This window comes from Nilaparvata lugens, chromosome 12 (genome assembly GCF_014356525.2).
Source record: "Nilaparvata lugens isolate BPH chromosome 12, ASM1435652v1, whole genome shotgun sequence".
Lineage (NCBI taxonomy): Eukaryota > Metazoa > Arthropoda > Insecta > Hemiptera > Delphacidae > Nilaparvata > Nilaparvata lugens.
The window spans coordinates 12889935-12916513 of NC_052515.1; the positions used below are offsets into that span (position 1 = coordinate 12889935).

Sequence of the window (26579 nt, forward strand, 5' to 3'; positions counted from 1 at the left end):
TTTGTAAATGAAAATATTGTAAAAGTTTTTAATTAATATGAAGATTTGAGAGAAAAAACTGAAAATTGATAAAGTAAAATAATTATACAGGTAAATAAGATCAAATCATTGATTAATGAAATGGAGTAGGCTGAAAGTAGATCAGGGTAATCAACTTTCAATAATATACAGCAGTATCATAGAGAAACGATAGCGTGAGTAGATATCCCATGGTATAGGGCGTTTATGTCGCAACTTTTACTGTTATCCCAAGCCGATAGTTCACGTAGTTCTTTCCCATGCAGCTGTGTGACGCTGGTAGTCTCTCAAATTGTGCCGTTCCTACACTCTCACCCCAACAAAACAGTAAAAATTGACAATAATCGACAGTAATCGGCTTGAGATAACAGTAAAAGTTGCGACATAAATTCCCTATACCATGGGATATATACTTACGCTATTGTTTATCTATGGCAGTATGCAGTGGATAATTAAAATCACATGAGTTAATATAATGTACAATATATATACAACTTATTCTATAAATTCTATAACAGAATTTATTCTATAACGATTGGAGATGAAATACAATTTAAATTACGATAAGATTATTCAGAGTAAGTAAGATAATACAGAGGAGAAAAAGAGAGAATTCAGGTAGAAACTAGAGAGCAAAATCCATAGAATATGAGGGATAGTGACTGTTTTATGTAGTTTGGAATAAACTGTAGATAGAGAAAACAAGACCTCGTATCAAGGACACTCAAATCTATCTATATTAAATCTATAGGTTTTAGTAGATCCTATTAGGTCCTTTAGATTCAAGAATCGTCCTAGAAACCTAAACTAATTAGAAGAATCAAACAAATTCGAGTCCTAGAAACCTAAACTAATTAGAATCATAAACTAATTCGAGTCCTAGAAACCTACACTAATTAGAGTCCCAAACTAATTCGAGTCCTAGAAACCTACACTAATAAGAGTCCCAAACTAATTCGAGTCCTAGAAACCTACACTAATAAGAGTCCCAAACTAATTCGAGTCCTAGAAACCTAAACCAATATGAGTCCCAAACTAATTCGAGTCCTAGAAACCGGGTGCTAATTGAATAATCTAACTTCTAAATTCAACCAACCTCTGTTCGGATGTCTCGACGGCTACCAGCCATCCCTTCTCGCCGTAGAGGTAGCGGAAGGTGCGGCCCGTCTTGGGGTAGTGCAGATGGGTCACGTGGTCGGGGTTGTGTGGATCCGCATACAACAGCTGTGTCGTGTTGCCCTGTGCGTCCTGCATCGCCAACAACCGTCCTCTGTCGTCATAGCGGTACCACGCTAAACAACCATAATAGAATACAACATTAGATCAGTTCAAATTGAGATCATCATAGATTGAATTAAATGGAAGACATTTCAAATAATGATACAGAAATAAAATATAAGATAAGTTTAAATTGATTTATGTTAATTGAGTTTAAGTTGAACATTCTTTTGTAATGGAACTAACGAACCTAAATTCCCACGGCAAGTAGATATACATAATTACAACACAAGAAATAAAAATAATTTTACAATAAAGAAACACATTAAGGAAAAATATAAACAAAGTCCAACGTACATGGAAATAAAATTTATTGATTGTCTCCCAGGTTGCAGAAGACATGAACGTGATAGATAAAAATTCAAAGAATTGTTGAGAGCATATTTGATAGATTTAGCTACCATAGGAACGAATTTACTGTCAAAAAATGAATTTTAAACTGTCACTTTTTCTCTTTAGCTTTGAGTTAGTTTATAGTTTTTGACTTTTTTATGTACCGTATGTATGTTTTGTAAAAATAAATGATTGATTGAAGACTACGCTGTACAATACATCAGTACAACATTGGATGAGTTCAAATTGTTTATCATAAATTCAGTTCATCGGAAGGCATTTGTAATGATCATAATTTAGTTAAAATTTATTATTAAAATAAACTCTCTTATTATTCTTTCAAATTTTTTAATATTCATAGTTTGTAATTTATTTTATTATTGCTAGTGTTTGCCCTCTGTCTGATAATTTGCGACTCCTCCCTGCACACGGACAAATCATCCAGGCAGGGAGAATTTATTCATGTAATTTATAACACTTTTATATTTTGTGAATATGTAATATTTTATGAATAAAACAATTTGAGTCATAAACAAATTCGAGTCCTAGAAACCGGGTGCTAATCAAATCCAACTTAAAAATTCAACCAACCTCTGTTCGGATGTCTCGACGGCTACCAGCCAGCCCTTCTCGCCGTAGAGATAGCGGAAGGTGCGGCCCGTCTTGGGGTAGTGCAGATGAGTCACGTGGTCGGGGTTGTGTGGATCCGCATACAACAGCTGTGTCGTGTTGCCCTGTGCGTCCTGCATCGCCAACAACCGTCCTCGGTCGTCGTAACGGTACCACGCTAAACAACCAGAATAGAATACAATTGAATTAATGAGACAACAATACACGATTATTTAAGTTCAAGTTTTAATCTAGCAGTTTTACTAGCAGCCATTCTCTGTCTTAATCTGTATCAACCTGTAAAATTTACTGATTTAATCAGTCTCATGAGTAATTAAAAGTTTGAGAAGTACACCTACCTGTGAATCGGTCTCGCTCGGTAGCATGACTCAGTTGACCACGCTCGTTGTATCTGAGCTTGGTTTCCCCGCGTCGCACCACGAATCCTCTCGCGTCATACCCGTTCAACTCCACATCTCCCACCTGTCAAAAGTCATGCCACATTTCAATTATTAACTGATAATAGATAATACATTTTACTATGAAGAAAGATTGAACAATATATCTCTATAAATTTAGGGACAGAAAGCATGTTGCGAACATCACGGAACAAAAGTGATTCTTCTCTCGGGGAAATTGTTCACCATTGCCTTCGCCGCGGGCTCCATACGTTTCCCCCTCCGGAAGAAGAAGTCTCACTTTTCTTCCCTAATGTGAGTTTACAATAGAGTTTCATGACACAACATGTTTGGTTACGCTATTTCCACGTATGAGTATGATTGTTTCTGCACAAAATGTAGTTGAGTTACAGTCCGGGTCCTCCTGTAGCTTTGCCTATCAGCAGGGGGACACTAGACTACAATAATACCAGTTCAAAAACATCGAACATTTTATGTATCTTTCCATAAGCAACAAATGCTCTTTGGTATATTTCCAAAAGCAACGTGTTGCATCCGAAAAGATACACAAGTAGCTTTTCGGTGATACGTTCTTTTAGCACAACCACAGAATATACAATCTAGTATAGAAGTTTTCTTTGGCACAACACAGCCTATCAGCTGACATACGTTGAAGATGCTCTTTCCATTGTTGGTGATACGTTTCAACTCCTTCATTTATGTGTTTACATTACTCCTTCATTGGAACCGTTTTGGGCGTAAGCCTGTGGCACTTTTCTGTAAGTTGTGTCATTCTGAATGATTAAATAAATAAATAAATCCCATGAAAGCCATGTGTGTAGGGAGCTTACTTCAAGGAACCTCTGTAGGGAGCTTCCTCCATCTAGGAATCCAAGGTCTCTGAAGCCTGAGGTTTTTGAAAAGCCGTGAATAATACCCCGCAAACCATACCTTGCCAATAAGCCGTTTCAAAGTCACGGAGACAAAGCTACGGGACGCGTACTATACAGTATACTGTAATAAGATTTTATGTTTATTTCTTCTACAATAAGCTGTTTTCCGGCATGATTCCATGCATGGAAAACAGTTGAAATTGAATGACTATGTCAAAAAATCTGGTGTGGCGCACTCACACAACTTTCCTTGCCGTTATAAAAAATGATCACCTGACACTAGTGTTCACGCGCATCTCAAGTCTACTATTTAAAGATCTGAGCCACCTGGTGACAGGACAATACGCTGGAGACACACGAGGTCTGCTATCTCTTCATAGTTGATGATTTAATAGAATAAACAGTTGCAAACAATTTGCAATTTAATAATCACATTATCTCGAATTTCAAGCTTATTTTCAATTTTAGGTGAAAATGATACAAGACATTAATTGTAGAGATTTTCATGCTCAATATTTTCCACTTGAAATTTTTTGTTTGAATTGTATCTGAAGCCTAATAATTGAGAATCTAAAATCGAACTTTGCATAGATGGGGCGGAGCTCCTGAAATTTTTACAGATATGGGACTTGTGGCAGTTGATAGAGCTTATCAATGACTATATTAGGTGTGAATTTGATCAAAATCGTTGGAGCCATTTTCGAGAAAATCGCGAAAAACCCTGTTTTTGACAACATTTTCACCATTTAAGCCGCCATCTTGAATTGCATTTCATCGAAATTGTTCGTGTAGGATCCTTATATTGTAAGGACCTTAATTTCCAAAATTCAAGTCATTCCGTTAATTGGGAGATGAGATATCGTGTACACAGACGCACATACACTCATACATACCAATACCCAAAAACCACTTTTTTGGACTCAGGGGACCTTGAAACGTATAGAAATTTAGAAATTGGGGTACCTTAATTTTTTTCCGGAAAGAAATACTTTCCTTACCTATGGTAATAGGACAAGGAAAGTAAGAAACTTTGATACGAACCTGAACGACCCTATCACCAGCATCGTAGCCGAGCGTGAGTTTCTGTCCTTGTTCGGTGACCGAGATAGCGTTTCCGTTCTCGTCGTAGGTGTACTTCCACTCGTTGGTGCCCGTCACCTCCAGGATGTGCCCGTCGGCGCTGTAGGCCATCTTCTGTTGGCTGGAGGTGCGACCAATCACCAGCTTAGTGGCGCTGATACGGCCGCGCGTGTTGTATTCCAGGTCCATCCTATGAATCACAAACATAAGAGACATTGAACACTACTGGGTCCATCTCGTGTGCATAAGGAGAAATGTATTATAAATTGGACTGGTTCATCGTGAAAAAGAGGAAATCAATTATATTCACGAGAATTACTAGGTCCATCTCGAGTACATAAGAAAATAAACATTATAAATTGGATATTTCAAAAGACTCGTACACAATGTCAATAAGTTGAAATCAATTCTATAGTGAGATTCATGTTATAGGTACAGTCAGTTGGAATTGGCTTGTTGTTATCAGGTTCACAAGTAGTTTATACAGCTTTCTTGCTGCGAAGGCCTACTACAGAGTTAGCACAGATATTGGCACTTATAATTTGTATATTAGCACCTACAAATTATTGTATAAATACAAGTATAAGCGCGTTGTATTAATTATATCTCTATGACGATGTTCAACTGTTTATTGTATTACATATGATTAACTGTGTTGAATAGATTTATATCTTATCTAGGTCTTAATGAAAGACAGGTAGAAGCACACAGTTATCTTCTCTCTTCTCTCTATAGGGGAGAGGAGAAGCAGGTGGAATAAGAGAAGGAGGTGTAGGAGAAGTGCAAGTGAGAAGAGGTGAAAAAGTAGGTTTTCGTAGGACAGAAGGAGTGGGAGAAGTGTAAATAAGAGAAGGAGGAGGAAGAGAATGATGATTAAGTAGTGAAATACATAGTACAGATGTTGAAGAAGAGTAGGAGGAGGAGGAGGAGGAGGAGGAAGAGAAAAGAGATGGAAGAATGAGTAGAGGGGAAAAGGTTGACGATGGAGTATGAGGAGAACGAGGAGGAATAAGAGTAGGAGAGTGAGTGAGAGAAGATGGGGGGAAGAGAAAGAGGTGGATGAGAAGGAGGGTCTAGATGAGGAAGAAGGGGGAGGAAGTGGTAGTGAAGAAAACGTAGAAGGGAAGGAAGGAGGATGGTTGTAGAGGAACAGGGTGAGAAGGAGAAGGTTGAGGTAAAGAATGAGGAGGGATAAAAGTAGAAGGAGGGTGTGTGAGAGAAGAAGAGGGAAGGAGAAAGATGAGGATGAGAAGGAGGGCCTGGAGGAGGAAGTTGTGGTAAAGAAAACGCAGAAGGAGTGGAAGGAGGTGGTAGAGGAGAAGAAGGAGGAGACAGAGAGGTGGTAGAGATACAGAAATAGGATTAGATTAGGTTAGATAAGAGTTCTTTATGTATTTTACAATATTTACTGGCTTATAGCCAGGAGTATAGGAGGAAGAGGAGGTAAAGGAAAAACAGAAGGAGGAGGAAGTGAAGCAACAGAAGCCGAAGTAGGTTGAGTAGGATGGAGAGACTGAGGAGGAGAATGAAGGAGAAAGAATAAGAAGAGCTGGAGGAGAAGAAGGAAGAAATTAGATACGATTGACATGACAAAATACAACAATAAAAGTCATTGATAAAAAGAGAAGGAGTAGGAGGAGGTGGAGGTGGAGGAGTTGGAAGGGAAACAGAAGGTGTACGAAGAGAAAGAGAATTCTATCACATATATTATCTCTCACACCAAGAAAATCACTTCAACAACCATACTGAATGTAAATTTTTGTTATTTGAAGTATTGAATGATGACTGTAGGATTTCGAACAAAAAATTCTGAGGATATTTTTAGCTTAAATTTCAAGAGATTTTTTTTCTTTTCCATGTATTATTATCCCATATTATCACACATAATTATATCACACCAAGAGAATCACTTCAACAACTATACCTGAACACGTCGAACGATTTGATATTGATAAGCACAGCCTTGACTCGCGCATGCTGGTCATAGTCGGTGATGGTGAAGTACTCGTTGCCGGCGTCCTGCATCACGGAGCGGTTGAACGTGTTTCGGTACACCCGCAGGTCGCTCATCCCCTCCAGCATGCCCAGGTTCTGGCTGTACTTGACACGCAGCTGCGGCAGTTGCTTGCCGTCTATGTCCACGTCGATGCCCGATATGCGCGCGTTGCCGTCAAACTGGTATCTGCAAAAACGCCGAAGGCAAACAAGGAATTAGTGGCAGAAATACGAAAAAGCAATACAAAATTGTTATAATTAGACTAGGAAACGGAAAAGTGGAGTGGCAAGAATGAAGGATGAATTATTGTTGAAATGATAGAAAAATGAAAATCGATCCATGAAATCAACGCTTGAGAGAAAGAGAATGGAGAAGGAAAAATTGTAGTTTCGCAGAAAAATGATAGATCCTAAAATAGGTATATGAATTGACAGTAGAATATATTGAATAGTTCAAGTAATTACAAGAGGAATGATGAAGCGTTCAACTGGTGACCTAAATTAACAGGGAAATGATGGTGGATAAGTAAAAGTTTAATCTGGCATGTTTGAGATTACATAAAAGATCAGGAGATTTTACAGCTCCCAGTAACCAACAGCTTCATTTCGACGTACGATTATGAAACGTCGACGAATTCAATACTTCTCAAGAGATGTAGAATGTTGAAAACACACAAAGTTTTCTATAACACTATTGATTTATTGATTTTAGTCTTGCTCATGTTTGAAAATGATAAAGATTTTTCATCGTCGGCTGAAGCTCTACATGTCTCACTCAATGCTAGAAGAATTGAAGCTCTAGTTATTGACTCAGGGTATTGTCTATTCTCAAAATTACAGTATTTATTTCTAATAATTTCTGAAGGTCGGATATCTTTGAAAAGAATCATATTGAGAAAAATCAGAAGAAAAAAAAATAGCTAAATGTTGTAATTCAATCTTGTTGGATAAATCATGATGAGGAAAACCGGATGGACGAATAGATTTGTAGCTCGATTACTGATACTTGTAGATCCCCGAACTCCCATTGTCTTGGAATTCAGCTAATAATGCATATTGGAGGAAAATATTTCTAATAACTGAGATATTCACTATCCGTTTCTCAAGTTGCAGCCCAATTATTTGGAATACATTCCAAGTCGACTGTACCGGTAACTACTTTCTGGACTAGCATATATATACAAATTTGGTGAAGAAACAGTTTCGGCTGTGCCGGTTGGTCCTCCCTCAATTATTTAAATGAATAATTGTGTATCTTGAATCAATAAATAATGAATGATGAATTATCTCCCATAAAATTCATTCTCAATCTTTGAAGTCATGAGCAACGTTATTAATATATTTATTTTTTCAACTGCGAATCTTCAAAGGCCTATTCACTTCATATACTTCAAACAACACACTATAAATTACTACAAACATCAAACTACAAACTATCATAATAAATAATGTTGATGCTATTTTGATCTCATGCTCACCTGTAATGAGTATTATGCAGCCCGCTCTTGCTTCCAAACTTGAGCTTCTCATCCTTGAGCAGGCCGACATGGTATTTGAACTCGTGCTTGAGCTCGAAGCTCGGATCAATGATGTCGATGTTCTTGACCAGACTGGTGCTCTCCTGGTAGGTGTAGTGAATCGAAGACAGACCTGCCAACACTGTGTCCAGTTTGCCTGATTGGTCGTACACGTAGGCCACGCGACCTGAATAGAACACAATAAATTCCATTAGAATAATTATATCAGCCCAGAAAACAGGATGTCACAATTTCACATATAGACCAGTCAACAAAATAGAATAAAAACAATAGGCCTATAAATTAAAAACAACACCCAGTTAATACAACCAGAGATGAAGTAAATAATAACTCAAGTTAGTTTTTCTATGATACAACACATTACAGAGACACAGCATACAATGTATTTAAATTATACTGAGAAAATTTTCATGAAACAATAATTCACTTGATTATGCGAATTTCAATTCATCATGTTTTCAGTTTAAGGTTTTCAAGTTCTATTTTGTCAAGTTTTCAGTTTCTCAAAGGTCAAATTTCATCAAGTTTTTTGTATGTTAAGTTCAGTCTAAAAGCTCTCATTTTGAAAATATAATCAAGAATTCAGTTTGGCAAGATCTCATTTCGTCAACCTCTCAATTAGTTAGAAGTTCAGTTCATCAAGTTTTCAGTTCAATAAATTTTTAGTTGATCAAGTTCTCAGTACATCATGTTTTCTGTGCCTCATTTTTTCAGTTAGCCAAAGACTCATTGCGTCAAGTTTTCAATTCGTCAAGGTGTAATTTCATCAAGTTTCCAATAAGTCAAATTTTTAATTCTTCAAGATCTCTTGTAGTCAAGTTTCCAGTTCATAAAGTTCTAATTACCTCGAACTTTATGCGCCTATCAATGAAACAATAATTACATCAAGTTCTAACCCTATTCACAAAACAGTAATTGACAAGTTTTGTCACACCATATCCAATACAAGCCTATATTAATCCTGTTCACTGACCTGACTGGTGGGGATAGAGTTTAGCCAAAATCTGTCCATCATCGTTGTAGCGCAGTTCGAAAGGATGTCTGCTGATGGGCGAGTAGTACTGGTACTTGAAGAAGCCGAGCGACGTCTGTAGACAGAATGCGTGGATGTGACCTCGTGGCGTCGTTAGCGACTGCAGAGCGCCGGCGTCGTCATACTGAAGAAGGTAGTCACTGCCACGAGGGGTCGTCACTTTTAGGGGCTATTAGAACAGATAAAAATTGATTAAACGATTACAATGAAAAAGTTTCTACATTTATTATCAATGAAATTATTATAAACAGTTCAATTTAAATTTAAATTTTTACTTCTTCAAGTAGAATTTCGCTAATTGATAGTTTAAGGCCCGGCTGCAAAAAGCCTGTTGATTTTTAATTATGATTAATGACACGAGAACCAACAAGAGGAGAATTTTTCAAATAAGACTTCTTGAATTTGTTCTTGTCGAGGCAGATAGATAGGGTTCATGTGACATTTGATTACAGTTAAAATTTTGCTGATCTTTTCGAAATTAATGCTGTAAGTTTTTTCCTCATTTTCATGACTAGAAACTGGCGATTGAATTCAGAGCTGGTTTCATAGACATTATATACATGTAGGCCTGCAAGGAATTATATACATTCCAAGTTTTTTCATTATATTCAATGATAAAAAAACAATAGCTTTCTTGTCATACTTGAATAGCTTCATTAGTATGAACATATACCAAATTATTAAGCTCATTCTTCAGCCGATTGAATTAGGAGCTTTCATATTTCAATAGAACAATACTGTAGGTTTTATTGTCCTTATAATAAACAGTTTTATATGTGAATCAGTTGGTTCTTTCAAGTCTGAGTCTCAAGTTCACAGATAAGTTTCACAAATTTGTTGATCAAAAGAGTATCAGATTTGAAACTACTTATTCTTTCAGTTAGCCAAAGACTCATTGCGTCAAGTTTTCAATTTGTCAAGGTGTAATTTCATCAAGTTTCCAATAAGTCAAATTTTAATTCTTCAAGATCTCTTGTAGTCAAGTTTCCAGTTCATAAAGTTCTAATTACCTTGAACTTTATGCGCCTATCAATGAAACAATAATTACATCAAGTTCTAACCCTATTCACAAAACAGTAATTGACAAGTTTTGTCACACCATATCCAATACAAGCCTATATTAATCCTGTTCACTGACCTGACTGGTGGGGATAGAGTTTAGCCAAAATCTGTCCATCATCGTTGTAGCGCAGTTCGAAAGGATGTCTGCTGATGGGGGAGTAGTACTGGTACTTGAAGAAGCCGAGCGACGTCTGTAGACAGAATGCGTGGATGTGACCTCGTGGCGTCGTTAGCGACTGCAGAGCGCCGGCGTCGTCATACTGAAGAAGGTAGTCACTGCCACGAGGGGTCGTCACTTTCAGGGGCTATTAGAACAAATAAAAATTGATTAAACGATTACAATGAAAAAGTTTCTACATTTATTATCAATGAAATTATTATAAACAGTTCAATTTAAATTTAAATTTTTACTTCTTCAAGTAGAATTTCGCTAATTGATAGTTTAAGGCCCGGCTGCAAAAAGCCTGTTGATTTTTAATTATGATTAAATGACACGAGAACCAACAAGAGGAGAATTTTTCAAATAAGACTTCTTGAATTTGTTCTTGTCGAGGCAGATAGATAGGGTTCATGTGACATTTGATTACAGTTAAAATTTTGCTGATCTTTTCGAAATTAATGCTGTAAGTTTTTTCCTCATTTTCATGACTAGAAACTGGCGATTGAATTCAGAGCTGGTTTCATAGACATTATATACATGTAGGCCTGCAAGGAATTATATACATTCCAAGTTTTTTCATTATATTCAATGATAAAAAAAACAATAGCTTTCTTGTCATACTTGAATAGCTTCATTAGTATGAACATATACCAAATTATTAAGCTCATTCTTCAGCCGATTGAATTAGGAGCTTTCATATTTCAATAGAACAATACTGTAGGTTTTATTGTCCTTATAATAAACAGTTTTATATGTGAATCAGTTGGTTCTTTCAAGTCTGAGTCTCAAGTTCACAGATAAGTTTCACAAATTTGTTGATCAAAAGAGTATCAGATTTGAAACTACTTATTCTTTCGAATCAGTGTCCCTGAAAAGTTTTATAATTGAATTCCAATAAAGAATTTCCAATTAAATTATTTTCAGATTCTAATTCTAAAGAACATGAACATTTTCTTGAAATTAAAAGCGAATAACACTCACCAAAGTACTGAAGAGATCCTTGAAAGTGTACAATGTCGATGTGCCGTCAGCATACCATATCTCAGCCAGACGTCCAGACCTGTCATAGCCATAGCTCTCAGTCAAATCGCCCCATCTCCATTTACTCAGGCGACTGAACCTGTCGTATTCCAACTCAACACCGGCGAATATTCCGTTCCTGCAAAATAAATAAAATAAATAATCCGTTCCAGCTCCCACTGGCGAACAAGAGTCATCTTATGCCAGTGGTTTTTTCACTTACCGTTTATTATTATTACACTTTGGTTGGATTGTATTGTCATGTTGAGCTTTGTTTGATTCATGTACGTATATGTAGTTATGAGTGTGGAATAAATAAATTTGAATTTGAATTTGAAATACATTAAAAAACCAAGAAAGCTTGGAGTTAATAGGCTATAGGAATTTTCCAACACAATTTGTTATAATTTATCTAACAATATGCTATTGTTTTATGATAACTTGGAGATAATATAGGAATTTTCCAACAAAATTCATTATAATTTATCTAACAATATGATATTGTTTTATGATAACTTGGAGATAATATAGGAATTTTCCAACAAAATTCATTATAATTTATCTAACAATATGATATTGTTTTATGATAACTTGGAGATAATATAGGAATTTTCCAACAAAATTCATTATAATTTATCTAACAATATGATATTGTTTTATGATAACTTGGAGATAATATAGGAATTTTCCAACACAATTTATTATAACTTATCTAACAAAATGGTATTGTGTTATGATGATAACTTGGAAATAATATGGGAATTTTAAAAAAACAATTTTAACACAATTATATATGGTCACGGTAATCCTGAAATTACACCTTGTAAATTATAAACTGATATATTGTTTGAATAAGAGGTAACGTTGATCAAAAAACAAACAGTAAGGTAATAATGAATATGTTAAGTGAACATTATAATTGGAAGAAGCTAAATAAATGAATGAATTGACTGAAAAGATACAAGAAGAATGCAATGAGAGAGGAATAGATAAGATACAGTAATGTACAAGAGGAAGGGGTAGGAAAAAACAGAGAGAGAATTGGTCATGCAAGGGAAAATAACTAGAAGGAGAATGCAAGGAGGAGAGTAGATGATGTTGTGGCAATGTAGAAAAAAGATTGGGTAGTAGCAGGAAAATAGAAAGAGAATGAATGCAAGAAAGACGAGCTAAAACTGGAATAAATAGAGATGGAAAGCGATGATGAAGGGAATACGAGGAAAGATAATATTGATAGAGAAAGGCAAAGATATACAGAATCAAGAGAATAATTATTGGCAATTACCTTGGTCCCCATTTGACAGGCCGCGCCGTCCTATCGTAGGTGACATTCAACAGTTCGACTCTGTCATCCATGAAAACGGCCACTGTTCCAGTCTCACGGTCATACTCCAGCGTCAGCAGATTTTCACCATTCACTCTCAGTTTCCTGCCTACTTGTACCACGCCACCAGCTGGAAGAAGACAAACATGTTAGTAATATTGATACTTGTAATTAGCAGTAATTGAAAAATATTCGACAGTGAATATAAAATTGAATTTAAAGCTAGAACATTTTTCAGTTTAATAAGGATCGAGTAAGGAATGGTGAAGGAGGAGGAGCTGAACTGGAGCTGTTTTATTATGTGAATACTTTTATTATTGCATTGTATATTGTACAGGTTATTGATTGATTCTATTGTGATTTATGTGATTTATAAGGAATGAATGGATGAAATAAATAAATTAGAATAATACTTACGCTGCGGCCGGAACTTGGCTTGGCCGTTGGGCTTGCGCATAAAGTATCGCCACTCGAAACGGTTGGCCGGCTCTCCGCCAATTTCCACCCTCTGCTTGGCGGGCACCGGGTAGCTCTCACCCAGAATCGGGTCCACGTCCGACAGGATCGAGTATGGAATGGTGTCCGTGCTTACCACGTGACCCCACGGTGACGTCGTCGACACACTTCCGTCTGTCCCGATCATTGTACTTTGTTGTGATTCGCCTGCAAAAAAAAACAACATTAATTCAATTAAATGTGTAATAAATGAAACCAAGTTTACAGTTTACACACAACATAGATTTCCCAAATCTATTTCCCGGTTGCACAGAAGGCTATTAAATTTTAACCGTGATTGAATGTCACAAAAACCAATAAAAGAAGCCTTCTTTCAAAAGCAGCTGTCTCTAATTGGTGTTGAAGACATTTAACTTAATCATGATAAAAATTTACCAATATATATATAAGAGGTCTTTATATAGAGGTCTTTTAGACCTGGGTTGTCTACCTCTTATAAGAGGTATTCACGATCTTAAACATTAAAGTTCATATTCTAAATCACTTTTTGTTATTAGAAAAAACGACTAGCAGTAAGATATTTTACAATAAATGAATTAATCACTCACTGTGAAACGAGATCTTTTGGCAGGTCCGCCATCTTCTTGGTTGTCAAAAAACCAAGAAGATGGCGGACGTGCCGAAAGATCTCGTTGTCACAGTGAGTGATTAATTCATTTATTGTAAAATATCTTACTGCTAGTCGTTTTTTCTAATAACAAAAAGTGATTTAATAATAAGCAGTTCGTGATGGAAAAAAACATTGAAGAATTCATATTCTACTTCATTTCAATGCTCTGAGATAAAATTTCAAGATTAAAGATTAAATATTAGAAAGATTGAAAGATTAAAGTATGATATTGCACTTCATTTCAATTTTCTCAGAGAAAAATTCATTGATATGTTGAAAAGAGCTGTACAATACTGACTACTATGTCAATACTGACTACATTCTACACAACAGTAATTCCGTTTTGTTTTCAATTTAAAATATTGTATTTGTCAATTAATTGAGCGTAAATTATGTTTTGATAAGTTATATTCATTTTATTGGACAACATTTAGGTACAGAAGAAGTTTTGGGTCAGTGCCCGTTTTTTTATACCGATATTGTAATTTTTCATCAAATGCGGATAAATGCATTTTGAAACATTGAATATTGTATTACTATCGTTTATTACTTTCCTTGCCCTATTACCATAGGTAAGGAAAGTATTGCTTTCCGAAAAAAATTAAGGTACCCCAATTTACAAATTTCTATTCGTTTCAAGGTCCCCTGAGTCAAAAAAGTGGTTTTTGGGTATTGTTCTATATGCGTGTGTGTGTATGAGTGTATGTGCATCTGTATACACGATATCTCATCTCCCAATTAACGGAATGACTTGAAATTTGGAACTTAAGGTCCTTCCACTTTAAGGATCCGACAATTTCGATCAAATTCAATACAAGATGGCGGCTAAAATGTTGTCATAAACAGGGGTTTTCGCGATTTTCTCAAAAACGGCTCCAACGATTTTGATCAAATTTATACCTAATATAGTCATTGATAAGCTCTATTAACTGCCTTAAGTCCCATATCTGTGCAAATTTCAGGAGCTACGCCCCATCTATGCTGCAAAGTTTGATTTTAGATAACCAATTATCAGGCTTCAGATACAATTTAAACAAAAAAAAAAAAAAAATCAAGTGGAAAAGATTGAGCATGGAAATCTCTTCAATTATTGTTCAGTAACATTTTCACCTAAAATTGAAAATAAGATCCAAATTCTATAAAATGTGATTATTTAATTGAAAACTGTTGGCAACTGTTGATTCTATTGAATCATTCACTATGAAGAGATAGCAGATCACGTGTGTCTCCAACGTTATTGACCTGTCACCAACTGACTCAGATCTTTGTATAGTAGACTTGAGATGTGCGTGAACACTAGCGTCAGGTGATCAATTTTCATAACGGCAAAGAAAGTGTTGAGTGAGTGCGCCACACCAGATTTTTTTTGTGAGTTATGTGATACATTCTAAAGAATTTTGTAAACTGTTTTTTGAAGAGAATAAAATTTGAATTTGGATTTGAAAACAGATGTAACCACTCACCAGACTTGGTAACGACGGTCGACCCCTTGATGAGCATAGAAATAGGCTGCCTGTCGTCCAAGGTCACCTTGACCATGGCTCCCTTCACACTCAGGTCGAATGCCAACCTGACCACTTTGCCGGTGGGCGTCACTGCACTCGTCAAGCGTCCAAACTCGTCGTAATTGTACACGTACGAGCGACCTGTCGAGTCCAGTTTGCTGCAAATCACACGAAAAACCAACATTGATAGATTTGATGCATATTCATACTTTTCACTATTAATTTCAACCTTGAATTTTAAAAAACTTATGAAGTGAAGAATACACTTACTATTAGCAGTGATGATCATTTCGACCTGGTGTATGTCATCATCAGACTTAATAAGGAACTCATATAACGATAAAAACAGTAAGATTGTACAAGACAAATAAACAGTTAAGATAAAATAAAATAATAAACAGTTATAGATAAGATAAACAAAAATCTATCAATTTGTATTTTTCTTTCTATTTCTATAAAAGTAGCCCTATACAGAAAAGAGATAAATAATAAACAGTTAAAAATAAGATAAACAAAATAAGACAATAATACAAGATAAAAAACAGTGAGATTGATGTTCTAAAGTGAGTGGAAATGATAGGATACAGTGAAGTCCACATCAAAATGGAATTATTCTATTAACAATGGTGTTGCTATCCTTGTTTATCATTCGACAAAACAGGTGGCGCTATCTTTTACTAGCTCAGTATTAATAAGAAAGTACAGTTAATATTGCATCAGATACACAACATCAGCTATCCACTATTGAAGGCAGAGAGTCGGCAACGCTGATCTCCTATCTTTCTCCACTGCTATTATAACGTGGGCCTAACTATAGATGAAAAACACATTTTCCTTTAGTAAGATTCAAGTTATAAAGTAAGTTGAAATGATAGGAAGGGATAGTTGAGCTATAGCTAATTTTACACCGTAAAAGGATAGCTATGATTCAAGCTATCCTGGAAATAAAATCTGATATTAAGGGCCAAGCCACACGTAGCGTTTTTCAGGCTTTTTTTCAGACGAGTCGGCAGGGCAGGATTGGGTTGAAGTTCGTGAATCAGCTGATAATCAGCCAATTGGATAGCTTCCTTCCCTGCCGACTCGTCTGGAACTGCCTGAAAAAACGCTTTGTGCGACTTGGCCTTAATTGGCATCTATTAGTAGAGATTGAATAGTTATTTCAATTTTTGTCTAATTTATTTTAGAAAATTTGATTCTGAAATTACCTGCGAAGTAATCCAGTGGGTCCATAGTAGTCCAGGGTGACATTGTAATTGTCCGGTGTGCTGAGTTCGCTCAAAAGTTTCATTCTCGACATCCTTATCAAACACTTCTGGCCCTTGGTGTTCTCGATCGAATTTACCTGAAATCAAACATAAAAATACGTTAACAATTATTGATAAATAGGAAAAATGGAAAAATAATTCATTTACCTCAAACCCTGAATAAAGCGTTTAATGATACTTGAACAATTTGAACGCAGCTTTACAGATTTGATACGTTTTTACGACCAGCTTTTCTATGAATTGCTGAAGAAATAAGTGAATTATATTAATTTTTACTAAACAGGTAATCTGTGCTCCACAAGGGTCTAATAAAAAACTTCACAAGCTGAAAACTTGACGTAATGAAGTCTTGTAATGTTGTCTTGTAATCTTGTCAAACGATTTATGCTCATCCAATAAAGATGCATACTTTTATTTCATACAAGTTTTCATATTTATTTCATTCCCATGTAAGTTATAACAAACTGTTTTTCTTATTGAATCTGATTATAAATATTGTGAGTTTGAATAAATAAAATTTGAATTAAAGAAAATGAAATTTGTAGAATTCAAAATAGGCATATAACCATCTTGGGTGAATAAAGAATCTATATGCAAAATGTCAAGTTAATCAGTTGAGTAGTTCAGACGTGATTAAGCGTCAGTCGTGAATTTCCTATGAATGCTTCACAACCAAATGCAGCTTCTAATTCAACAGAAAGTTAATTTTAAAATACATTGATAGAATTGGAAAATACATAATAAATTATTTTTGTTACCTGAGATGCATAATCACGACGTAGGAAGACCTTATTTCCGGAGGCATCAGTGACTGTACTAAGTTTTCCGTTACTTGTATTCACGTTGTATGTAAACAGGTAGCTGGTTTCACCTGAGAAATACAAGAATTAGAACGATTACAAATGAACGCGATTGGGTTTTGAAATCGAATCTTACAAATCAGAATTCTCTAGAGCCAAACAGTAAAATTTTTTGTAACACATATAGTGAATTTTGAATTCTTAAAGTGCGTACAGACTTTCGCTCTGCTCCGCAACCGAACTTCACTCCGGCAGAGCGATTGATGATCGACCGGGGAGCAAGAGTGGTCGACCGGGGAACGCGAGAAGATCTAACATCTTCCGTAACGTTCATGATGGGTGCGTGGGCGGCGCGACTGTGGTTCGATGGAGGAACGAGGGCGGTACAAGGGCGGTACGAGGGAGGAGCGTTCTCGGTGCGGGTTGGAAGAGCGTATATGTGTACGCAGCTTAAGTATGAATGAATGAATGCTGAAGATATAAGATTATATATAATGAATGCATTATGAATGAATTTTAGAGCTTCATATTGAACCAATGCTGACAAAATAATTCTCACTAGTGTCTCATATAATAAATTACATCCGATCCAAGGCTATTTGGTAATTGGTTAAAACTACTTGAAATCTTATTATTATAGAACTCAACTAAACAAAACCAGCTTGACAATTAAGCAAGTTGACCAGGAAACTTGAAATTTATAAAATAATAATAATAATAATAATTTGCTTTTATTGTACTGAACAGATACATAAATAAATTGAAAATAAATACAAATGCAAGCTAATAACCCTTGGTCATTGACCGTCAGGGTGAGTTGAGTTCATTGTCTTTCAATAAATTAATCAGAAATAATATTTATATATTTACAAATCTCAAAGTGTATAACAGAGTGTTTACCAAAAGTCTTTCAGAGGCTGCAGACTGAGTACTAGTAATTGAATTCTGTTATCAAAAAATGTCTATATTTCCATGCCTCTGCACAGTACTCACTCACTTTGCACCAGTTTACTCCATTCAAAAGGATTTTCACTTCCTGCCACCTAAGATGAGATTTGCCTAGATGCTTTTTCCTGCAGCTGCTAAGAATTGGGCACCGACCAATGAAATGAGCAATATCCTCGTCCTCTTTCAAATTGCACAATGAACAAAGTTTTTTTTTTTGATAAAATAATAGCTCCACTTTGAATCGAATTGCAGTGGTGTTAGCAAGAATATGACTCCAAATTTCTTGAGATTTTGATCAAGTTAGAAAATGTGCAACTGGTAATGCTTTTCAACATCCATGCTGAGAGTGAAATAACCAAGGTTCAAAAAAGTAGATTAGTACTGACAAATTACCTGTCAAATTGTTTATTTGAATAAATTATTTTATTTAAATTAGTTATTTATTTGGGAATTATTCCCAAAATTGATGTAATGAAATGATTACTGATAAATAAATTCAGTTGTTATTGAAACGTTTGTTTTAGAGAGAACTAAAGACTGTTTCAACACGCCGTTCAACAGAGATATTCCCAATTTTTGAAGAAGTTAGTATCACAAACTGTTTATAGTCTCGACAATTAAAATTTAAAAATTCTCATTAAAATTATCAAAAATGACTAACAAAAGTTCTTCCAAACGAAGATTATCAATCAGTTATTTCATCAGACAACAAACATACCTGTGAGTATATTCCTGGTGGATATATGCTGTCCAAACCGATTGAATACATACACCTCCTGTGTATCGGGCGAATACACTTCATACTCTCTCTGATATGCTTCCGCCGGTGTATTTCTCGCTTCCGGTATGCTAGCCACCACAGACCTACAATAAAAAAATATATAGCTATTTATTCACAGATTATTAACGAAAATTGATAATAATGAAATTACTAGTAAACTTTTTTCTATTTTCCATCGAGACAGTACAAGCTTTGGGAATTTAACAAAGAAAGGGTATTTGCAGTATTCAATGTAATAAAGCTTTGAAGTAGATAATTAAATGAATCAATCAATAAAGAATATTTAGCTGAAAATTTATCATGATTTTGTCATGTATTTTTAGAGCTAATCAATACTCAATCTTATTTTACCAATAGACATAAGAAATGAATTCTAGTAGCACACAAAACAAACTCGAAATAATTGTTTGTTCAGTATTTTCAATTTATTTTCAAAAGTAACAGTTAAGTTATTCTCTACCTCTATTTCAACTAGTTGAAACAATCAATCAAACTCATGCTTTTTTCTTCTTTTTCTTCATTCTTCTTCTTTTTATAGTTTTTAAATTAAATAATACCATTCTTTCTGATTATTACATTTGACACAGCTAATATAATTAAAAGAGAAATTCATTCCTCAGCCATTGGCTGGAGTGCATAAGCTGTGTACTGACATAAACCAAAAATATAGCATATGTCGTTTATGTTTCAAATTTCAAGCCTATTTCTGTTAACTCAAGCCGATGACTGTCAACTACTGTCTATTATTACTGTGTTGTTGGGGTGTAAGAACGGCACAGTATGAGAGACTACCAGCGTCACATAACTTCACGTAAAATAACTACTAGGACTATCGGCTTGAGTTAACATAGAAAATTGGAACATAAACGCCCTATACCATGGTATATCTACTTATGCTATCTTTTCTCTATGGCACTGATTATTGAAAAGTAAATCTACTCATTCAGATAAGTAGGTAAATAGTTAGAAAGTTGACTTTGGTACTGGAAAAGTAAAGAAACTTTTATTTTACTTTATGGAGACTGAAGATTGAATTGTTTGAATGCATACCTGATCCTGTAATTAGCCTGGTCAGCAATATGCAGAATGCCGTCTGGTGACACAGCCACAGAAGAGATGGTGTTGAACTTGGAGGTGAAAGCAAGGAAGTGATCCTGTTCAAAGCAGTCACAGCCACGATCTAAACAGTTGCACTTGGATTCCGCGCCTGCGTAGTGGCTGATTTTGCCGTCGGTTCCTAATAGAAAACATAACAAATATTATATTAATTCAATAAGAAATAAATGATTGGTGACAAATTATCACATGGAATTGATGTAGTCTATATCGATAACATAATCCATTGCATTAATTCATATTCTTTATTCTTTCATACAATATGTACATCATTGAAATGATAGGAAGAGAAAACATAAGGTAACCTTGTGCTATTCCTCTTCCAAATTTAGATAAGGTTACACAATAATAGTCCGATATAGGTCGTCTTGTAGTTGTCCAATTCACAAAATTTTCAGTTATTAAATACTTCTTCAAATGTAGATGCTTCAAAACCAAACATAGAAGACATATTAATTTCATATCATCATAGCTAAAAATTATTCGATAATTATTATTAACACTGAGAAAAGATAGCATATCGTAAGCTATCTTTTCAAATAAAATAAAATCAAATCAATTCAATTTATTCCCATTTTTACAATATATACAGAGCATGAAATTACCATAGTCACTGAAACAATTACCATATAACTAAAAAATCACAATCATACCCTGTAGAACATTACAAAAAATCAAATATACATGAAAAATAATCCCAAAGGTTACAAAAACCTGTTTGGGCAGAAAAAAACTACTTAGAATAAAAAAGAAGTGTTACAGTTTATGAAGCAAATTGAGAAAGAGTAAAAAGAAAACTAAAAACACAAGAAAAAAGGAAAAAGAACTTCAGTATCAGTTTAACATTATTAGAATACTAACAATATTACACTATAAACAATAACATTACAAACGAAAAAAAATGTCGCGCTTACCAGTGTTGTAAAAAAAGTGTACTACTGTGCAGGCCTGCAGTTCAAACAATATTTTCATAATAACCGGAAACATCTTCATGTATCAGATGGCTATGTAGAGGCGGTGCGTACAGACTTTCGCTATGCTCCGCAACAGAACGTCACTCCAGCAGAGCGATTGATGATCGACCGGGGAGCAACAGTGGTTCGACCGGGGAACGCGAGAAGATCTAACATCTTCCGTAACGTTCATGATGGGTGCGTGGGCGGTGCGACTGTGGTTCGATGGTGGTACGAGGGCGGTACGAGGGAGGAGCGTGCTCGGTGCTGGTTGGAAGCGCGAATATGTGTACGCAGCTTAATAATCTGCAGAAAGTTGTCTTCTGCCTACACCTTTTTATGTCCACAGGAAGTCTATTAAAAAACTTTGGTGCTAGAAAATTGAAGAATTTTTTAAAAATTGTAAGATTGGACTTAGGGACTTGCACATTTTGTTGATTCCTCCCAACCCTGCGCATATTAATCAGCTGCATTTCACCACTCCTATCGTATTTTCTCTATGGCTCTATCTTTTATTCTATTATAATTTACTATCAAATCTCATAAATAAATTAGTAATGATTAAGGATGGAATAGTGATTAATGATTACTTACCAATGACGCGCACGCGATTGATTCGCTGCGAATCGCTTTCGGCGACGAACAGATCGCCGGTCGGAGCGAACGCAATGCTCTGCGGCATGACGAGAGTCGCGCGTGTGGCCAGCTCACTGTCATGGCCGCGTGACGGGCAGTGCAACGGTCTACCTGCTACCACCTGTAACAGACCATCAGAACTTTCATTTCATTGTTTTCTCTGTTTTGTTTGATTATTTATTGTATAATCGAGTGGAGCTGTTCGCTTAAATCTGTTTCATATTTTTATTATTGCTGTCACTGTTCATTTGTCATTTGTACTGTACTCCTTTTCACAGAAATAAAGACAAATTTATTATTATTGAAATCAAATCAACAAATTTCCAATGAAAATTAAGAGGTTTTCTGAGCCCAAACCTTTTCAAATCAAAATCTGGGCTGTTTATCTCGAAAATCAGGCCGGGTTTCTATGACACTTATTAATTCCATAACACCATAGACCACTAAACATATACGGTAGATGTTTTCTCAGTTTATAGATAGTTGAATGAATGTTACGGTAATTTTTTTTGGTAACACAGATTACAAAAAACATTCCCAGTTTATTTAATTGTTTGTGTTAAGTGTTTGTGTTTTGTTCAAAAAGTTCATAATTGTTCATAAAGAGTTTTGTGTATTGTGGAAAATTAGTTTCAATGTGGAAATTAGTGAAGAATTGGAAAGTCACACATAACCTTTATTTGGACAATTTATTCTATGAAATTGGGATGAAAAGAAGTTTTGGACTGTAGTCTGTTTCTTTGTCCTTGAGTTGATTGTAAATGATAAATAAATATATCTAATATAATGAAACTTTTTGTGTTCCATTAGAGTTAAAAGTATCCTAGAAACCGTCAAGTTGAATCGTTTCACATCCAATGTTTACTGAAGCCTGCTTCTTGATCCATATGACATTTGAATTAGTAAATTTCATTTATTGAATCTTATCTAATAATCCATTTGAGTACTCTATTTACTGTCACTACTTGAGTGAAATTAGAAAGGTGACAACCAACATTACTATTTACATATGATCATCTATTTATGATATGTAATTGTATGCCCAGAAAATAAACTTTTCCTACAGTTACGTTGAAAAGTGGCCATTGCTGCACTGATTACAGAACGCAAAGAATCACTTTTCCGCTCTAGTGCGGGAAAAATTTTTCCTGCACTCCACATTTGCAACATGGCAACGCAAAATAGTTAGTAGGTTATATGGAGCACCAGTGCAGCAATATCAAAATTAAGTTGGTAACTGTGACTGGTGCACGTTATAAGAATCTTAATGGGGTGGAGTGTGGTGGATGACAGCAGTTGACAGCACACAGCCGCCCCACCATTCAAACACACATACTACATTCTATTTTATTTATTAATAATAAAATTACACAGATTTACATTTGATGCATTTCAGGCAATTTTACCCATAATTACCCACTTTTCATATTCAATGATAACTGTAGGAAAAACTTAAATGTGAAATACGTGCGCAAAGTTCCTCTGCTGCACTCAAGAAACCATTCCGCCCTCGCCTACGGCTCGTGCGTAAACGTTTCTTTCGGTGCAGCAAACTGTCACTTTGCGCACTAGTTGCACAAATAACTATTGTTGTAGTTCGGACACTGTGTTTCTTGTATAAATACAAGTAACAAGTTCTCCTATAAACACAGAGTCTGAACACAACAAAGTTATATAGTGTCTCGTCATGGAAAGCAACATCAGAAAATAAACATCATTAGGAAAATAAAATGAAATTTGGAAGTGTGCAAGATTGATCTCCGAAACTTTAGATTCCTCCAACACTGTATATGACTGTTTATTAGGTTTTCACCTCAAATACCAATACACACAGCAATGGACAGACGTATGCAGAGAGAATAGAATAGACAAATACATGAGCAATAACTCACCTTAACACGTCCGTCGGGCGTAAGCTGCAGAATCATGTGATCGTCGACAATATGCAGTGAGTTATCTAGTGGATTAATGGCGAGATCTGTGGGCCAACGGAGGTGCACCTCCTCGATGTTGAGTGTTCCCTCGCAGGGAATCGGCAGCCAATGAGACTTGTGCATATGGTTGCCAATCACCGTTGTCACAATGCCATCTCGATCCACCATACGGATGTTGGTGCCGTCAGCGAAGTATAGTACGTTGTCACCCGAGACTGCCACTCCTGAAAATTTTATGAAAGAAACGTTGAGATTTGTTACAAGATATTGCAAAAGATATGTACTTTCAGTCCTCATTATTAGGTAGGACATGACTGAGATTAATTTATGGAAAAAAAGTTGAGACTTGAAAGATTTTTCAAGAAGAAGAAGAAGAAGAAGAAAAAGAAGAAGAAGATTACAACGACGACGAAGAAGAAGAAGAAGAAGAAGGAGAACAACAACCACAACAAGAGGAAGTAAAGAAAAGAAGTAGGAGAAGAAGATGACGACGAAGAAGAACTAAAAAAAAGAAGAAAAAAATGACAACGAAGAAGATGAAGGAGAGAAAGAAGGGGAAGAAAATGAAAACGAGTAGTGGAAGAAGGAGAAGAAGAGAACGAAGTAGTAGTAGTAGTAGGGGAATTGGAGAAGGAGAATAAAAAAGAAGAAGTAGAGGAAGAAGGGGAGGAAGAAGAAGACAGAGAAGAGGATGAAGGGGGAGAGAAATAAGATGAAAACGACGTATTAGTACAAGAAGAAAAAACAAAGTAGTAGTAAAGAAGAGAAAAAAGAAATAAGAACAAGTAGTAGTAGAAGGAGAAGATGGAGAATTGGAAGAGGAAAAGAAATAAGAAGATGAAGAATTGGAAGAGGAAAAGGAATAAGAAGACGAAGAAGAAAAAGCAGGTGGTGGATGAGGAGGAAGAGGAGAAGGAGACGGTGGCACAGAATAGGTACAGAATGGAAACTTGTAATCAAACGCCAATCTAACCAATGCTTTTTACATGACGCAAATTATACTAGACACGTCACGTGACCTCAGGAAGTTCCAATCTTGGTCTTCTGATTGGCTCGTGGCAGTGAACGAGATCGATTGATCCGGATCATTAAAGTGATCCGAACCTAATGTCAATACTATTACAATGCGGCGCTTCCTACCAAGGGTACCCTTGGGTACTAGCCAAGTTTCCATACTGTATGTATACTGTGACGGTGGGTGAAGAGGATTAACAGGAGGAGGAAGAGGATGAAGAGGAGGAGGAGGAGGAGGAGGAGAAGAAGAAGGAGAAGGAGGAGTAAGAGTAGTAGTAGTACGATGAAGAGTAGGGGGACTGAGAGGAAAGGAGGTGGAGAAGAATGATAAGTAGGAGAAGAAAAAGAGGTAGTAGTGGTGGTCGTTGTAGTAATTAATTGACTAATAATCAATTTGGATTAAAATCTGAACCTTTAGGATAAGCGAGCTTTGCATCCCTAGCTAGTGCTCCATCGCCGCAGTGCGCCTCATCGCCGGGCAGACAGCGCTCTCCGGATCCGACGGCCGACTCCCAGTTGTGCTCTGGATCCGAGAAATCGTTCGCATTGCGCACGCGTAGGATCTGGTGCGACTCCGGATCCGAGATGTACAGGGTGCCGTCCAGAGGTGATAGGGCTATGTGGTAGCGGTAGGCCACTCGTGTTACACTAGAAACAAAAATCACAAAATATAAAATGAAATGAAAAACATAAATAACTTTCAAAAATCAAATCAATTTTCAATACATTCATTCGGAACCGTTTTGAGTTTAGCCTGTGGTACTTTTCTGACAGCTGTGTAATACTGATGAATAACACAAAATATAAGCCAAGAAACTAAAAAATCACAAGAACAAATATAGACATAATAAAGGCGGATTACCACGTATCAGTTATCAGTTCAGTATCAGCATATAGAAAATGTAGCAAACTATGATATCCCATGGTCGTCTATGTTCCAAATTTCAAGCCGATATATATTTTTTTATTTTATTTATTTATTTACCAATTCACTAGAAATTTACAAAATAACACTTATCAACTAATATACATTGGTGTGGCTGGAAAAAGAAGCCTTGAGCTCCAGCCACGAGTTCGAAAATATTCTTTAAATTATTGGTACATTTGCCGTGATAATATTCTAAAATACAAACCAAAAGATAGTAAACCAAAAACCAAGAATATGTATAAATAAACACACAAAATCAATTCTTGAATCAATCAAAAATCAACAAGCCCAATAATAGAAATAGGTAATATAGAAATTATAATAATAATAAAAAAAAATTTCTTTTAGGTAATCAAAAAAACCAAGTTTAAACTGAGCGTGTTAAAAACAAGTCATAATTATAATAATTTAGTTTTCGATTTTAAAAAATCAATTCTCTTTTACCCAGGATCTTATTTTATTTAATTTATTACTTTTAATTTTATCCCTAATGAAATCGTCTGGTATCCTATTTATTAGCTTATCACTCTGGAACTTGAACTGATGATTGCTGGTTGTCAATGCAGTGAAATTTATACTGTAAGCACTTACACTTGCTGGTACTAAATTGTAAGTGACATTGCGTTGAGTAAATAGATGTGTATTTTCATTTATGAATATAATTAAATTTGTTAAACGTTTGGCGAAGCGTTGGTAAGTTTATCTCATCAAATATTAGTCTGCTAGGATAGCGTCTTGGTCTTCCTAGCGCAGCCCTGATGATATGCTTTTGAATAGTAAAAAGTTTATTGAAATGGGCGTCAAAGGCTGCTCCCCATACTTCTATATT

The 26579-nt window shown here is 35.6% G+C and overlaps 1 protein-coding gene across 1 annotated transcript in view; it reads right to left on the reverse strand.

Annotated features, from left to right (window-relative positions):
* The window catches only part of LOC111048596 (teneurin-m), an 82507-nt gene that overhangs the window by 15581 nt on the left and 40347 nt on the right, over window positions 1–26579 (reverse strand). Inside the window, exons 14-30 of the mRNA XM_039438900.1 lie at window positions 25235–25470; window positions 23767–24032; window positions 21833–21995; window positions 20220–20406; window positions 19107–19252; window positions 17399–17511; window positions 16581–16717; window positions 15331–15530; window positions 13159–13404; window positions 12703–12871; window positions 11379–11556; window positions 10314–10542; window positions 8083–8308; window positions 6534–6791; window positions 4571–4799; window positions 2598–2721; window positions 2221–2416 (exon numbers count right to left, since the gene is read on the reverse strand). Coding sequence (XP_039294834.1) covers window positions 2221–2416; window positions 2598–2721; window positions 4571–4799; window positions 6534–6791; window positions 8083–8308; window positions 10314–10542; window positions 11379–11556; window positions 12703–12871; window positions 13159–13404; window positions 15331–15530; window positions 16581–16717; window positions 17399–17511; window positions 19107–19252; window positions 20220–20406; window positions 21833–21995; window positions 23767–24032; window positions 25235–25470 — 3303 coding nt within the window. The remainder of the gene's footprint in view (window positions 1–2220; window positions 2417–2597; window positions 2722–4570; window positions 4800–6533; window positions 6792–8082; window positions 8309–10313; window positions 10543–11378; window positions 11557–12702; window positions 12872–13158; window positions 13405–15330; window positions 15531–16580; window positions 16718–17398; window positions 17512–19106; window positions 19253–20219; window positions 20407–21832; window positions 21996–23766; window positions 24033–25234; window positions 25471–26579) is intronic.